The following is a 16,571-nucleotide window of genomic DNA, read 5'->3' as shown; positions in this document are numbered from 1 at the left end:
TAAGAACTGTCTGATGAACTCATCTTTGTTTAATACTTCACTATTCAATTTTATTGCCTTCTGTTTATTTCACTTTTACACTAAACACAATATTACAAATTACCCGAGCACAACAATGGCGGAGAATTTTAGGTGCGTGAGAGCAGACGTAGACACTAACGCGCATGCGCACTTGTCAGTGCCCAGAGAGGAAAAGTTACACTTTCTTCCCTGTACAGCGGGACGAAAACCGAACTTTCGGCGTAGGTAGGAGAAAAACAATTTTGTCAAACAATCTGATCGTTTACAGCAGCGGTCGGGGAACTTTTTTAATTTTTACCCCAAAATATTATTGTGTAAGTTGATATTACCCCATGGCGGAGAACAAAAAAAAAACCAAATCGCTTCTTTTTACCATCTTCAATATTATAAACATGATAATATTGAAAAAAAAAAAAAAAATTTTTTTTCGTTTCGTTTCATCGAGTCTGAATCGTTCTAAAGAAGTTTCACTTCAATATATACTTTTTACTCACAAAAGTTTCATTTTTACCCCCCAAAATTTCATTTTACCCCGTTTGGGGTAATTTACCCCGGTTCCCCGGACGACTAATGATTGTGGAGCGAGCGACGTCAGCGGCGGCGGCACTCACCCAGCTGCACGGCGGCGGGCGGGCTGGCGCAGCCCAGGTCGGGCACCCCGATGTCGGCCAGCGTCACGTAGCCGGCGGAGCGCTGCAGCCGGAGCCTCCGCGCCAGCCGCCGCAGCCCCGCGTGCTGAGCCCAAAACACTTGGTTCTCTGCGAGAGGTTCGTTGCTTGTTTACATATAGAAGACTTTTAGAAGTCGTCGTGGCCTAAAGGATAATACGTCCGGTGCATTCGTGTTGAAGCGATGCACCGGTGTTCGAATCCCGCAGGCGGGTACCAATTTTTCTAATGAAATACGTACTCAACAAATGTTCACGATTGACTACCACGACGAAGGAATAACATCGTGTAATAAAAATCAAAGCCGCAAAATGACAATTTGCGTAATTACTGGGGGTAGGACCTCTTGTGAGTCCGCGCGGGTAGGTACCACCGCCCTGCCTATTTTTACCGTGAAGCAGTAATGCGTTTCGGTTTGAAGAGTGGGGCAGCCGTTGTAACTATACTGAGACCTTAGAACTTATATCTCAAGGTGGGTGGCGCATTTACGTTGTAGATGTCCATGGGCTCCAGTAACCACTTAACACCAGGTGGGCTGTGAGCTCGTCCACCCATATAAGCAATTATATTTATTAAGTAAATTTTAATTTCAAAAGTTCATAGGCGTATCAATGTATTAGATACCTGTGAGAGGGTCATCTTCAGGCGGGAACATGAGGTGCCGCAGTCCAGCGGCGGCCCTGACCCCCATGGCCTGCAGCAGCACGGGGGCGCGGCGCAGGGCCGTGTTGGCGGCGGCGAGCGCGGCGGCCGCGGGCAGGCACGAGGCCACGCCCCCCGAGCTCTCCACCGCGCACTCCGCGCCCCACCACCACACCCCCAGCCGGGAGTAGCCCAGCAGCAGACGGGGCATGCTGCGCAGGAAGCTCCCTGGACGACACACGACGATAGTGCAATGTCTCCACACATTATATTAGTTTGGCTTCCACGGGGATGAGCCCGGAGAGGTGGTCCGGTCACCGTCCTCGTCGAACCCGTCGCTTGCGACAAAGGGCTCGACGAGTGAATTAACCCATAGACACAGCCCACTGAGTTTCTCGCCGGATCTTCTCAGTGGGTCGCGTTTCCGATCCGGTGGTAGATTCTGCGAAGCACTGCTCTTGCTAGGATCAGTGTTAGCATCACTCCGGTTTGAGCCCCGTGAGCTCACCTACTAGTTAAGGTTACGCTGAAATAGCCTTTTAAGGCTATCAGGTTAGGTAGGAAAAAAAGGGGCGGTGAGTGGGGTTCCGTAAGATAAACGTATTCAATAATATATTTGAACATGAGCATATTAAATTTTTATAAATAAAATGAGTGAAATGTTAACTTTGCTTACACACCCTCATCCGGTCTCTTCCCCCATAACATTGTATAACCATATGTACCGTAGATTGGGGGTAATCGGGACCGTTTCCAAATCCAACACAAATTTTCAGTGGTTTTTCTTAGGGTAACACCAATAAAATCGAGGTTAAAATGGTTCCGGAGGCCTTAATTTTTATATACGATGCATTATTATTATACTGTGTTCATTACAAAATATACACAAAAACTGAAAAAACTAGCTTGTCCCGATTCACCTTTGCTTTGGAGTGAATCAGGTTAAATAAGGAGACAATAGAATATTTCGATAGGGCTGACACTATTTAGTTGTTAGGCGGGCACCTAACTTTAGGTAATTAGCTTTTTAACATCTTTAATGAGTTACAAAACTTTGATGACAAAATCAAACTATTTATTTATTTATTTAATATTCTTAAACACTAAATAAGTCATTTTTAGTTCAACAAAGTTAAATCTCTATAAACTCAACAAAAGTATTGTGACATCCCAGATTTGTCCCTATTCTACCTCTAGTCCCTATTCCCCCCAATCTACTGTAAGAAACTTTCTGTATTTTTTTTTTAATAGCACAAAAGAAAGCTTGGTGCAAGCAATACCGATATTAGTTTACGAATGATGAAGTTTCGTTTATAAATATATTGCTATCTCTCTCGCACGTTTGCGTCTTGATGGCGAAGACTTGGAGAACTATTACTTTTATAATATGGTCCTTTAAGCGTACCTTTTTTAAGCAGTAGCGTGGGGGGTCCGTACCCGGCAACGTGGTAGATGTAGAGCCTCATCCAGGGGGAGTGCGCCTCGGGGGGCGCGGGCCCCACCAGCGGCAGCCCCCCCGCCGCCGCCCCCGCGCGCGCCTCGCGGCACAGCGGCGCTGTGGCTATAGCTGCCCTGGGGCACCACCACGGTTTACAAATTCGACACGAATTTATCGACCAACGTTTTTACATTTTATATGAAGCGGCAGTTAATGTATTGGTTCTGACTCGAGAGTTTGACTTTAAAGAATCACAGTTGGCAGCTTATTAGCAGTATATTGACATTGTTACTAATAATAAAATCGTGGCCTAAAGGATAAGACGTCCGGTGCATTCGTGTTGAAGCGATGCACCGGTGTTCGAATCCCGCAGGCGGGTACCAATTTTTCTAATGAAATACGTACTTAATAAATGTTCACGGTTGACTTCCACGATGAAGGAATAACATCGTGTAATATAAATGAAACCCGCAAAATTATAATTTGCGTAATTACTGGTGGTAGGATGTCTTGTGAGTCCGCGCGGGTAGGTACCACTACCCTGCCTATTTCTGCCGTGAAGCAGTAATGCGTTTCGGTTCGAAGGGTGAGGTAGCCGTTGTAACTATACTTGAGACATTAGAACTTATATCTCAAGGTGGATGGCGCATTTACGTGGTAGATGTCTATGAGCTTCGATAACCACTTAACACCAGGTGGGTTGTGAGCTCGTCACCTATATATGCAATAAAAAAAATATTTAAGTTTGACTTTAAGCAATCACAGTTGGCAGCTTATTAGAAGTGCATTGACATTATTATTAACAAAAAACAACTCATTACATTTTCAAGTTACCTGTACTTAGTAGCGAGGAGCCTGGTCCTGGACTGATGTCCTAGGGCGTGCAACGCTTCGCACCGCAGCAGGTCGAGGGGCCTCAGCTTGGGGCGGAGCACCCGCAGTGCAGTCCGGAGACACGCCGCCGCCGCCAAGTACCGCCGGGCTTCGCCCTCTATCTCTGGATCTGCTACGACCTTAGTAAGAAATTAATTCACCAATGAAAAACCACACTGACAATTATAAATATTAATATTATAAGATTGAAATCAAAGGGTATCTGTACATTCAAGATAAAAGGTAAAAGAATTGGTCTTAAAGCCTAAATACCGATAACAAACCAATCTAATGCTATCGAATTAAATTGTAGAATACATTATTGGTTAGCCGGACGAAAATAAGTATACATATATATATTTATATATATTTTTACTGATGGTAGGACCTCTTGTGATTCCGCAAGGGTAGGTACCACCACCCTGCCTATTTCTACCGTAAAGCAGTAATGCGTTTCGGTCTGGGGCAGCCGTAGTAACCATACTGAGACCTTAGAACTTATATCTCAAAGTGGGTGGCGCATTTACGTTGTAGATGTCTATGGGCTCCAGTAACCACTTAACGCCAGGTGGGCTGTGAGCTCGTCCACCCAACTAAGCAATAATAAAAAAAAAAATATGTATATGTAATTCTTTAATACTCTTGACGAGCTTTTTGGATGCAGCTTTTTCCTCGTGTACGCTCCCTTGAACATACCTTGTCTAGTTCCAACAGCAGGCTGTCCAAGCTTTCGTCGCTCAGCTTTCCGACTTCGAATAGAGTCACGGCGTGACTTTTTAGATCCTGAAACAAAAGCGAGTCTCCTTAAATTCTCTCCCAAAATTCTTGTTTTTTTTTGTGTATACTCCAAAAATGTAATTGAAGAATTGTAATATTTATATTTCGATTTGAATACTTTAAGACTTAAAGCGCACACCTTAGAGTTTAAAGTATACGCTTGCTTTAAAACAAACGGAAAGTGTACTTTGATCTTTTCTAGCTCAAAATTTAAATTGAAATTTTAATTAATTTTTTTTATTATAAACTGATAGAATAAAATATATTTATAAATCGTTCAAAGTATAAAACTCATTTTCTTAAATGCTTAGTTAGGCCACTTCAATTCTAAAGGTCCGATATTTTAAAGGTATTCAATATATTCGTATGTTACCGGTGACAGAGATCAGTGGAGAGGACCAGAGGAGACCTTCACTTGAGAAGGGGTCCATATTCAATAACAAAAAACAAACTCTTACCAGCATTTAGACAATAAGCAAAACATTAATAATGTTACGCCGGTAAGAGTAACTCCATCTATCGCCGAATAGTCGAACGAATATCGAAGGACCTAGAACGCTCGAGAAGTACAACGCCATCTATTGTCAGATAGCGGGAACTACTACTAGAGATGTGTGAAATATTCTCGATAATTCTAGGGATGAGGTATCGGCTATAAAAGCGTTGTAGGGATGGCACGCAGTCAGTTAATAATCGGAACTACTCGAAGCGAAACAGCGAACGGATCACTTGAAGCGAAGCGGAACAAGCAGATTTATTGTTTTAAAGTGTTTGTTGAGTGTTTTAAAGTGCTTGTGAAGTGTTTAAGTGTTCTAAATGTTGAATACAGTTTTTTAGTTGTAGTTTGGTAGAATTTTATTTATCCCGAACCCCAGCGCGTAACAATAAATAACTAAACATTAACAAACCAATACCACATTTGAAATGGAAATTAAGGATAAGGAAATACAGGATTTTTTTATTGAAATTTTATTATACCGGTGACAGATTGCCCATCATCAGATACGCGGCGAGTGTCGAGTCAAACAGCACGGCTACCCGACGGCCACCGCCCCCGGATCCCTCAGGAGTTTCATGCATCTGCAAACAAATAAGAACAATCCAGAATAAAATTGTGCCAAAATACGTTTTCTAGCTCTAGCAATTCTGATTATAAGGAAAAGCTTAGGATTGAGACTTTTTAGCGGGAACGCGAGGAGTGAAGTTGTTTGATTTGTTTTATTTTGTCTATTTAGTGTTTCTTCAGGATTAAATTTTTAATAACGGTGGTGTGGGAAAATGAAACAAAGCCGCTGGACGTAACTTTTCGGGATCCTCCAAAAAGTCCACTGAAAAAATCTCAGTAAATGACCACCATTTTACTAAGATTATATTTCATCCCATGTCATCTCATCTCGTTTCATTTCATTTCATTTTTACGTCCAGCGACTTTGTTTCATTTTCCCACATTTGGGTTCATTTACAGATGCTAAACAATTAATAAATCACTGTGATTACACATTTAAACCTGAAGAAACACTAAATAGACAAAAAAAAACCAAATCACACAACTTCACTCCTCGCGTTCCCGCCAAAAAGTCTCTAAGGGTCAATTTTTTAAGGGATTTTGTGACCTGGTAACTCTAAAGCCTTGTTCGGACTAGGTGAGTATTTTAGTCGAATACCGATTAATTTAGTGGCTAAGCTACTCGCTACTCGCTTGAAAAAATAGAACAAAATGGATTGACTTGACTAAATTATTTACTAACCTACTAGACTAAATTTTTGGCTACTAAATTACTCGGTACTGGATTAAAATACTCGCCTAGTCCGAACAAGGCTTAAGGGTCTATACTTCGAGGATATGGACAGATGATGCCGAGCTGTCACCATAGACTAATAATGACAAATAGTGATTGTTCGATTTCCAAGTTCAAATCTTTGAAATCTCCCGCCAACTTGTTCGGTGACAGCGCTACCAACTGAGCACGACTAGTGTCGTGTCGCGCCACGCTTTGCCGCAGCATGTGCAACATTTTGAAAGTAAAAAAAATAAGAGACATACATTATCACTGCGGTTAGCCGTCAGTTTGTGTTTCTTAAAAAGTTTAAACTTCATTAACGCTTAGCCAGCGCACTGTGGTTGTATCTTGAAAGCGTTCTGGTGAGGCAGACTGATGAGGTAATTGCAGTATCTTGATCTTCATTCTTCTCCACAAATTCTTCCTACAAGCTTTCTAATCTAACACTCAACTCAGAAGTGAGTGACCACACGATCGATCTTAACATAACAATAAAACATAACCTTTATTACAATAGCAATAAAGTTGGTTTTTGTATTTTACAGTTTTATAAAAGTTCGGACGTTGCCGTTTCAATTGTTTCGAATTAAAAGCACACACCTGTTTGGAAGTAGATGGGGCGTCTTTCAGAAGCACCGGTTCCATTTGCAGAGTTTCCTCATCGACTCCCGGGTCAAAGGTCAAAGGTGTTATTTGTCGGTACCTGTGCAAAGAATATGCTAATCCATATACAAAAAAAACTATAGTAATATATAAATCTACAGTGATTTTTACGGATGTTCCGTTATAACTACTGAACCATACATCCGATTGACTTGAAGCTTGGTATCCATGTAGAAAATACATGTACATAATAGATAGGCTAATATTTATATGAGTGTTGGACTCCCTAATAATAATGATAATAAATAATAATGTTAATTTTAAATGCCCAGCGAAGCGGGCGAGTACGGCTAGTAAAGGATAAAATTATAATTAATAAATTAATTAAAAAAAAGGGCTTCAAAATGGTCATATCTACATCGATTATTAGAATAGTTGAAATCGTTGAATAATTATTATAACATTAGACTCTAATGGCGTTATCTCTTTTAATACACGAATATATGGAATTGAAACAAGTTTACGTGACTTTGCATTCCATTAGTTAAGCCAGCGGCTCTCAACCACCGTGTCCTGACACATCAGTGAGTTTGCAAGTACATATCAAGTGTGTCGTGATATTTACGGCGCGGCAGCCTTTGTAACTAACTATACTGAGACCTTAGAACTCATATCTCAAGGTGGGTGGCGGCATTTACGTTGTAGATGTCTATGGGCATAAAGGACTTGGCTTCGGCCTTAATGAATTTTTTATTTCAGGATATAATATATATCATACAAGACCTGGCTTCGGCTTTTTTGAAAATTTATTTAAGAAATTATATAAAACAGACAAGGCTGTCTGGGCTTAGGTCCCCTTGCCTCCCCTAATAAGGAAAAAATTTACAAAAAAAAAATGTCTATGGGCTCCAGTAACCACTTAATATCAGGTGGGCTGTGAGATCAACCACACATCAAGCAATAAAAAAATATTTTTTTGTTTTTTTTCTTGAGCTTTCTTCTCGAATTTGCACAGAATATGTTAGTGCGTCGCTAAGTCACACTCACGGCGGATGGGTGTGTGTCGTGACCGCGTCGCTCCAGGAGGGGTGCGGCGGGGAGACGGGCGGGGGGTGCAGGTTGTTCGCGAACCCAAGCCGGCAGTACAGCGACACCGCTTGCTTCACCAGCTCGCAGTCAACCTTTGATTAAAACAAATTTCATCCATCTTCATCATTTGAGAGTCCATCTTGTGTCGAGTGATATATCGGATATCGGATAACATTGAAGTCGTCGTGGCCTAAAGGATAAGATGTCCGGTGCATTCGTATATAGCGATGCACCGATGTTCAAATCCCGCAGGCGGGTACTAATTTTTCTAATGAAATACGTACTTAACAAATGTTTACGATTTACTTTCACGGTGAAGGTGTAATAATGGTGTAATAAAAATCAAACCCGCAAAATTATAATTTACGTGGTGGTAGGACCTCTTGTGAGTCCGCACGGGTAGGTTCCACCGCCCTGCCTATTTCTGCCGTGAAGCAGTAATTCGTTTCGGTTTGAAGGGGCAGCCGTTGTAACTATACTTGAGACCTTAGAACTTATATCTCAAGGTGGGTGGCGGATTTACGTCATAGATGTCTATGGGCTCCAGTAACCACTTAGCACCAGGTAAGCTGTGAGTTTTGTCTACCCAACTAAGCTATAAAAAAAAATTGTGAGTCTGCGCATTTAGGTATCACCACCCTGCCTATTTCTGCCGTGAATCAGTAATGCCTTTCGGTTTGAAGAATGGGGCAGCCGTTGTGCTCTAATAACTGAGACCTTACAACTCATATCTCAAGGCGGTATTTACGTTGTAGGTGTCTGTCGGTAAAAAAAAGCGTGTCAAGGTACATCTCCTACCGACCTGGAGGACGGCAGCAAGTTCCCCGACCCCGGTGTGCTCGTCGATGGAAACGAACACCTTGTACAGCAAGGTCTCGAAGTAGTCCCCGGCCACACGGTTCATGACGAAGCCCTTCAACGGAGGGACGGACACCTTATCAGCCGCCGTTATGGGCACGTCCACGTACACCAGACCCCGTCTGAGAACGACATCAGGTTTTCAGGGTCGAATCGAATTTTGCCGTACCGAGACGGCCGACGTTTCAGAGCCTTCGATTCGCCTCGAAGACTCCGTCGGACGGGCGTCCTTGGGGTGAGCTGCGCCGTCTGGTTGTAGTGTTGACCACGGTAGCCCCCTTACCTCATCCGGGTTCTGACCTCGGAGGGGATCGGACGCTTGGGCGAAGAGTGCAGGGGAGTCGTTTAGTAGGTAGGGCCCTGAAAACATCCTTGGGCCCGCGGTTTCCCAGTCGCAGACCAGCCCCACATATCCCGCGCGCCCCCTAGGCCCCTAGGGGTTCCCGCCCCTCGTAGGAAGTTCGGCTCTGGGCCCGAAAAAAAAAGCAACATAGTTGTTAGGCCGGACAGCCCAGATTTAGATCGTGTTTCAAGATGGGTTGCGGAGTCCACATTGCCATGTTTATGGACTCTTTAATACCAAGTGGACCAGCTCTGTTACCGGTCTATGTAAGATAAAATTATTCTGCGTCACAAATACTTCACAATCAAATCTTCATCAAGATTTAGGTGTGGCCCGAAACTTTAGAGATATAGCCCTAACCAAAAACCAGCTTAACCAGAACTTGAACGCTTATATTCAACTTATTACCTACACAGTATGAGATTTTCGAAAAATGAGTACTTTAATGCCCAAGCTATAGCGGTTATGTAATATGTAAAGAGTCACTGTCCCACAGTGAGAAGATTGAATCAGTTAAATACAGTACACATACGATTTTCATATATAGTATTACATTTATTCAAGTCAGCTGTGAACATCGTATCGCTGATGTCCATGGACAAAAAATATCAATTTTAACAACTAAGCCCCTAGCTGGAACTGCGTCGTAACTTCTTTTAATTATCCGCAATATGAGCGCTTATGATAAGACAATAGTCGTAAATGAATTGCAAAAGGAACATTTTATTCGGCTAAGGTCCGTTGATACGTAAAAGGACACATAAACAAAATCAAATTTATCAAAAAAAAAACAACCAAAACCAATATTGACATAACAAAAACTTCAAACTTTAACCTCCTTGTATAACAAAAAAAAAACTTGTGAACTCACCTGTACAGGCTCTTAACGATGTTATAGTCGAGTGTACCTGCAGTCTGTGACCCTCGATCTATCAGTACGTCAATGACGGCCACTTCACTCTCACTCAGCGGCTGTCATGCAAACACACAACAAGCTGTATAATATCCAAACTAATGTGTTAACATCATTGCAGTGAAATGTGTTTAGTAATAACCTCGTAAATTTCATAGACGACAATATTTCCATTTCAGATTGTATAAACAATAAATCTTACACTTAAGTACGGTGTTGCCAGGGCAGTATCGAGGTATTTTCTTTCCCCTTAGGCTAGCAAAGGAAATGTAAGAAAAAAGGTCCTATACCGTCACGGTGTAAGTAAGAATTTACCAATACCAATATTTAAGAGAAGCATTAGCTAAGTCATTTTCCAACTGGTTTAATGATTAAGACGCCAGTAAAAAAAAAGCGTTTTTTATTAAGCGGATCTTAAAAAATTGTCGTCCTCCAAATTAAGTGAAGCTAAAAAAGCGATTGAATCCAACAATTGAATCAATAAACAATGAGACGCCGGGCAGTTGTGAAGCACCGTGATCGAGTAGATATATACATATTTTTTTTTTTTTTATTGCTTAGCAGGATGGACGAGCTCACAGCCCACCTGTTTATTTTTTTTTTATTGCCCTTGTAGGCAGACGAGCATACGGCCCACCTGATGGTGAGTGGTTACCGTTGCCCATGGACTTCAGCAATGCCAGGGGCAGAGCCAAGTCGCTGCCTACCGCAAAATGGTTACTGGCGCCCATAAACATCTACAACGTAAATGCGCCACCCCCCTTGAGATATAAGTTTTAAAGTCTCAGTATAGTTACAACGGCTGCCCCACCCTTCAAACCGAAACGCATTACTGCTTCACGGCAGAAATAGGCAGGGCGGTGGTACCTACCCGCGCGGACTCACAAGAGGTCCTACCACCAGTAAAAAATATAAAATATAAATATTAAAAATTGTATCTCTTGGTTATAAGGTGCAAAGTTGTGGGAGTAAGTGTGCTTACATCAACACCTTCTAGCATTATTAAGGGTAATGTCTACTCTGATCATGGAGGCTTCACATTTAAATGCATAAAAATCAAACTTAAACACATGCTTAAAAAACATTAATTTGTAAAAATCTGTGAATACAACCTGTATCAATATTTACCTTAACGTCTTCCTCCAGTACGTAGCCCAGTTCGATTCTCCACCACGGCTGCATCGGAACGTTCTGTGGTACTCGTGGCAGTAAAGAACGAATAGCTTTTGATCTGCCTCGGCGGCCCAGTGACCTAGCTTTAGCTACTAATTCCAGATATTCATTACGACCTATGCCTAATAGGCGGAGACCTGAAATAATTAGTATTACAATAGCCGGTAGCAGTAGTTCAAAAACTTTATGTTAAACCCTATTAATTTTTCAAAATTAGTTTTAGTTGATATTATATAGTACAGACAGATTTCAGTCTTTTCCATTTCAAAGCATGGCTCTCAGAAAACCCCTATTAAATTTATTAAATTACTTTAAGAAACTACTAATTTTACCGAGGGTCTTTCCCAGATGCAAATACACATCAAACACATCTTTCGGAGCATTATCCTGTTGCCCCACACTTGGTTAAAAATAAATACTATTCACAATTGGCCTTTATCACACGTTCAATACATAATAAACAGTATCAGTCTTCATGTTCCTGCTAAAAATTAGGACAACAGTGCACTTGCACAGCATTTGGATAATTTTTTATACATTTTAAGAACAATAAATTACTCACAGTCAGCTGCTGTAAAATTAGGCATTGTATCGTAGCTTTTCTCCAACTCAATCAGAAGTGCCACCACTTCTACATAATAAATAAATGGGGTTATCCTTAATCCTAAAGGAACGAATCATTCATTAAAATTAATCATTTGTACTTAAACTAAGATTACCATATTAACTAATCACCTGATTTCATGTGGACACATACATTTGCCAGTACTGACATATAAAATGGAAGCAGCAAATGAGATAGAGCCAGAGAAATGAAATTGAAGTCTCTTTTTTTTTTAGAACAATGGCTGCCAAACATTTTAGACCAGAATGAATAATTCCTTCAAGGCAGAAATAACCAGTACGGTGATTTTTTATGAACATACAACATCATTTTCTACAGGTCTCATTAATCATATTAGTAAACCAATTTGCTGTATAACTCAATCTAATGACTTTTTATTATTGTTATCTTTCTATAATGAATTACAGTCATATGTTGATATCATAAAATTTCTGTAGATAAGATTAACCAGAAATACAATAAATTGAGAAAAAAATGGTTTTGTAGAAGGCATAGTGTTTATTGCATCATGGTCAATGCCTTTCTCTCAAACTCAACAAGATATATGTATCTTTTAGCTGCTCAAAAATTATGTAACTAATGATGGACTGTAAAAAGTAATAATTCAACTCTGAACTGCAGTATATATTAGATGGTCTGTTCTCTATAAAATTGCATGCTCTTTGTAGAGGACTTGTAGGCAAGAGCACCAAAATGAACTATACTGTGCAAAATTACCTTTTCTCTATATCTGAACTTAACTCGTTTTATCATTTTCCAGATTTGAAGAGAATTCTTTATTAATGGCCCTTTCAGTTTTGGGAATAGCTCCTTTTCTATACAACATACTTTTTTACATACCTTTAACGATCATATCAGCTAAGTGATAGGGGTAGAGCATAAGCTTCTGTATGCTGTTTTGCACAAGAACCTCATAGTATTTCTTCTCGTCTTTCTTAACCGTTCTAACTGTAAAGCGGGAAGTGTGTGATAAATGAGTCGTCTATTATCAAAGGTGGCAATCTGTGCATTTGGACAAAAAAAAATTATTGATATGTCAATACAGATTGATTTGAATATAATCGTCTCCTTCAAAGAATACGGTTCAAAACCTGCATTAAATAAAGGTTAATAGTTAACCTGTTATTTATCTAAGATGTCGTTCCGAAGAGTTTTGTGACTGCCAATGGAATACAAAGTCAATAATTCGTTTTTCTGATTTACCAATCATTGTCCAAAAGTCAGATTGCCGTCTTTGATAATAGTCGACTCATATGTTAATCTTTTGAAATAAACAATAACTATATACATGAAGTTTAACCAGCACAGATTACCTAATATTATTAAAAATATACATTAATCACGCACAACAAATTATCCTTTATTAAATTTTGGAATCTACACTAAACACAAAAAATCCGAAAATCACCTGTAACTCATGACCACAATAACTGTTAAGTATTTGAAAGATCACAAATAATACAATGGCAATAAACAGTTTTAATAATGTGTACAACTCAGGAAAACCAAAGAAAATACTATAAGATATACTTAATTCCTTAATTTGAATGTATATGACAATTTAAAAAATTTGGTCCGAAAATACTTACCGAGACTGCCTCTATATCTCAATTGGTTTTTTATACTGAATTCAAAAATGTGTCTATCGTATTCCTTCGGAGAGTCACCTAGTAGCTGAAATACAGTAGAAAGTTTAAGTTCGAGATACTATTACTGTTGGTAGGACCTCTTGGGAGTCCGCACGGGTAGGTACCACCACCCCGCCTATTTCCACCGTGAAGCAGTAATGCGTTTCGGTTCGAAGGGTGGGGTAGCCGTTGTAACTATACTGAGATCTTAAAACTTATATCTCGAGGTGGGTGGCGCATTTGCGTTATAGATGTCTATGGGCTCCAGTAACCACTTAACACCAGGTAGGCTGTGAGCTCGTCCATCCATCTAAGCAAATAAAAAAAAAAAAATTAAAACTAAAATTTGTGACTGTTTATTTATGCAAATAATTTGTGCGACAGCCTGGGCATGAAATGTTTCAATAGCACCTAAATGAATAAGGATTAGCTTTTTATAATTTAGAGTTCTAAAAGATAACAGAAAACATTTTAATATTTATAGGTGTTTAATATTTAAAGATTCTAATGACCACCTTACGACACAATATTAAACTTAACTTGCATTCCCATAATGCATTGCCAAATGACTTTGTGTAACACATATGATGACATTGGATGAACATGATCAGTTTTTTTATAATAACATGTCAAAAATATAAAGTTATTTCTTTATTTGTCTAAAATAAATATTATTTATACACACATGCATAAGTGGGTCACACTTGGATAAGTTCAAACAATATACAAATCAAATAAGTTGTAGTACTCCTTTTTAAAGCTGTTCTTTTGGTGCTATTCTTAAAGAATGTTTTGTATACATAATACAAATTAAGTTAGCATTACTCAAGGTAGTGAGCTCTGTTCAAAACTCTGTTTCTGGTGCTTAGTTCATTTCCAAACTCCTATCTGATACCCTCAGATAACATGAAGATAACTGAATGCAAAATTCGATGGCCATTACAACAATATAATTTATGAGACATGCGACAAAACAGCTTCATAGTTATCTTTTATTAAAAAACGTAAATAATATACATCGAAAATATACCTTTCTCACAGTTTGAGGTAACTGTGCCCAGTGGATTTTCTTTCTTATGCAGTCTTCAATTTCCTCTTCCATTTTCAGTATTTATTATTATATCATCACTCACTGTTTAGAACTATTATCGGCCTTGACAAAAAATATTGTAGCTAATCAGCGCAGGGAAATTGTATTATCTATCGCTGTTATTGTTAGGTATGTAGATACTCTTATTTACTCTTTGTGATCACCTTTAAAAAACTATGTCAAAATTGTCAAAACAAATGTGAATGAGATTGAGTAGAACATAAAACCATTAAAAAACCCATAAATTTGAATTCCATGATGATAAAAGTTGAATCCAGGACCACAGAACAAATACCGGTAAAATGGGGCGATTAGGGATTGAAAGGCGAATCGGGAAAAAACCGGGAAAATCTTTCGACGCTCAATATAAGTTTTATATTCGTTGCAAAATCTTAAATTTTTTTGTAGTTTAATAGTAGAATGTTGAAAGTTCACAAAACAACTCTGAATATGCATGATAATAGCTGCTAACTTATAAAAAATCGCGTTTCAAATTAACTTCCTGTGGTGGTAATTATTTTAGTGCTAGAAACTTTGCTCTCTTTTATTTATTTGATAATAATAGAAGACGACTATGATTTATAAACGTTATTTAGTGTTTGAACCAGCATATATATTAAAGGTAAGTCTCAGTTGTTATTGGTTTTAATGTATTTGATTAAATAAAAATACATGTAAAAATCTATTGTTTTTGGGGATATTGGGGACGTGTTAGGTACAAATAACAACGAAAAAGGGGTCAATTGAGATGAGAATACGTGAAATGGAAACGACCTAAGTATAAATAGGTACAGGTTTGTAGGGTTGTCTATGTAGTTATAACAATATTTTTTAAATTTGTTGGTAAAAATCTGGTTTATCGAAGCGAAATTGGGAATAAGTCTTTAGTTGAAATAGATAAGCAATTTAATATAAGTAAGTCGATTTTGCAGAGACATGTAACAAGATCAATGAAATCTCAAGGTGGACAAAAATGTCTAAGTAATACATAATAAAATATTTAATATCTGTTCAGAGTGGGGGTATTCATCTGATTAATCCATGGAATAACCGACACACCTAATCTCTTAACCCAGATAGAAATATCAGCCCCTAAGTACTTACCAAGAACGGAGAAATATAAACCGTTTCTAAGAAAGCCCACTATATATATATAAATATATATATATATATATATATATATATATAGTATATATATTGTTGTTATTGCACTGTCGATTGCACCTATAATTGAGGTGATGTCTGCCATATACTTTTGTCAGTTTTTCAATTTTTTTATTGATCATCACTTTTTTGGTGCAACTAAATAAATAAAAAAATTAAAACTATATATAAAAATAAAAGTAGTGCCAACCCTAGCAAATTTCTCATTTCGTCCCAATTAACCGCAATTTTCGGGTAAATAGGGATTACACCTATTTTTGCATTTTTTGCTTAAACTGGAATGCTAGTTGCATAATTTTAAATTAGACAACAAAGATGCCCCCAAGACTCAATCATTTTGATCCTGATATAGCATTATATACATCAACAACTACCCTAAAATTGCTCATAAAGTTGGAATATGTCCCTAATCGCCCCATTTTACGGTACCTATTCAATTAGAGTATAATCTATGAACACACAGGAAGGTCAACGAAAATCCTAATGTTAAACCTATTGATATTTATTTTGAGGTTTTTGTTCGTAAATTCTTGCGAGATAAATTTCCGACAATTGATCTTAAATTGTGCCATGTAATAATCAATGAATCATTATGAAATATTCGAAACTTAAATTTATTTCATTGGTTTCATTTGGTTATATATACTTAATATACCGGTAAAATGGGGCGATTAGGGATTGAGAGGCGAATCGGGAAAAAACCGGGAAAATCTTTCGACGCTCAATATAAGTTTTATATTCGTTGCAAAATCTTCCATTTTTTATAGTTTAATAGTAGAATGTTGAAAGTTCACAAAACAACTCTGAATATGCATGATAATAGCTGCTAACTTATAAAAAATCGCGTTTCAAATTAACTTCCTGTGATGGTAATTATTTTAGTGC

The 16,571-nt window shown here is 38.6% G+C and overlaps 1 protein-coding gene and 1 long non-coding RNA gene across 3 annotated transcripts in view; one reads left to right on the top strand and one right to left on the bottom strand.

Moving 5' to 3' along the window:
• The window catches only part of LOC101739876 (protein FAM91A1), a 31,696-nt gene extending 16,463 nt beyond the window's left edge, over positions 1-15,233 (bottom strand). The window contains exons 1-15 of one of the 2 annotated variants that reach the window (XM_062673895.1): positions 14,463-15,233; positions 13,394-13,478; positions 12,645-12,752; positions 11,742-11,843; positions 11,135-11,316; positions 9,965-10,065; positions 8,695-8,872; positions 7,851-7,984; positions 6,801-6,903; positions 5,398-5,499; positions 4,339-4,425; positions 3,604-3,782; positions 2,737-2,903; positions 1,314-1,559; positions 633-779 (exon numbers count right to left, since the gene is read on the bottom strand). In XM_062673895.1, the coding sequence (XP_062529879.1) occupies positions 633-779; positions 1,314-1,559; positions 2,737-2,903; positions 3,604-3,782; positions 4,339-4,425; positions 5,398-5,499; positions 6,801-6,903; positions 7,851-7,984; positions 8,695-8,872; positions 9,965-10,065; positions 11,135-11,316; positions 11,742-11,843; positions 12,645-12,752; positions 13,394-13,478; positions 14,463-14,534 (1,993 nt within the window). In that variant the 5' untranslated portion in view covers positions 14,535-15,233. The remainder of the gene's footprint in view (positions 1-632; positions 780-1,313; positions 1,560-2,736; positions 2,904-3,603; positions 3,783-4,338; positions 4,426-5,397; positions 5,500-6,800; positions 6,904-7,850; positions 7,985-8,694; positions 8,873-9,964; positions 10,066-11,134; positions 11,317-11,741; positions 11,844-12,644; positions 12,753-13,393; positions 13,479-14,462) is intronic. The other variant, XM_038017573.2, reaches the window with a different exon arrangement.
• On the top strand, positions 6,442-7,322 carry LOC134200652 (uncharacterized). The gene is made up of 2 exons (XR_009975657.1): positions 6,442-6,580; positions 6,746-7,322. It is a non-coding gene; the product is annotated as an uncharacterized LOC134200652 (long non-coding RNA).
• Positions 15,234-16,571: the final 1,338 nt, after the last annotated feature.

This window comes from Bombyx mori, chromosome 19 (assembly GCF_030269925.1).
Source record: "Bombyx mori chromosome 19, ASM3026992v2".
NCBI classification, from domain to species: Eukaryota; Metazoa; Arthropoda; class Insecta; order Lepidoptera; family Bombycidae; genus Bombyx; species Bombyx mori.
The sequence above is the reverse complement of the archived record's forward strand: the minus strand, read 5'-3'. Positions and strand labels throughout refer to the sequence as shown.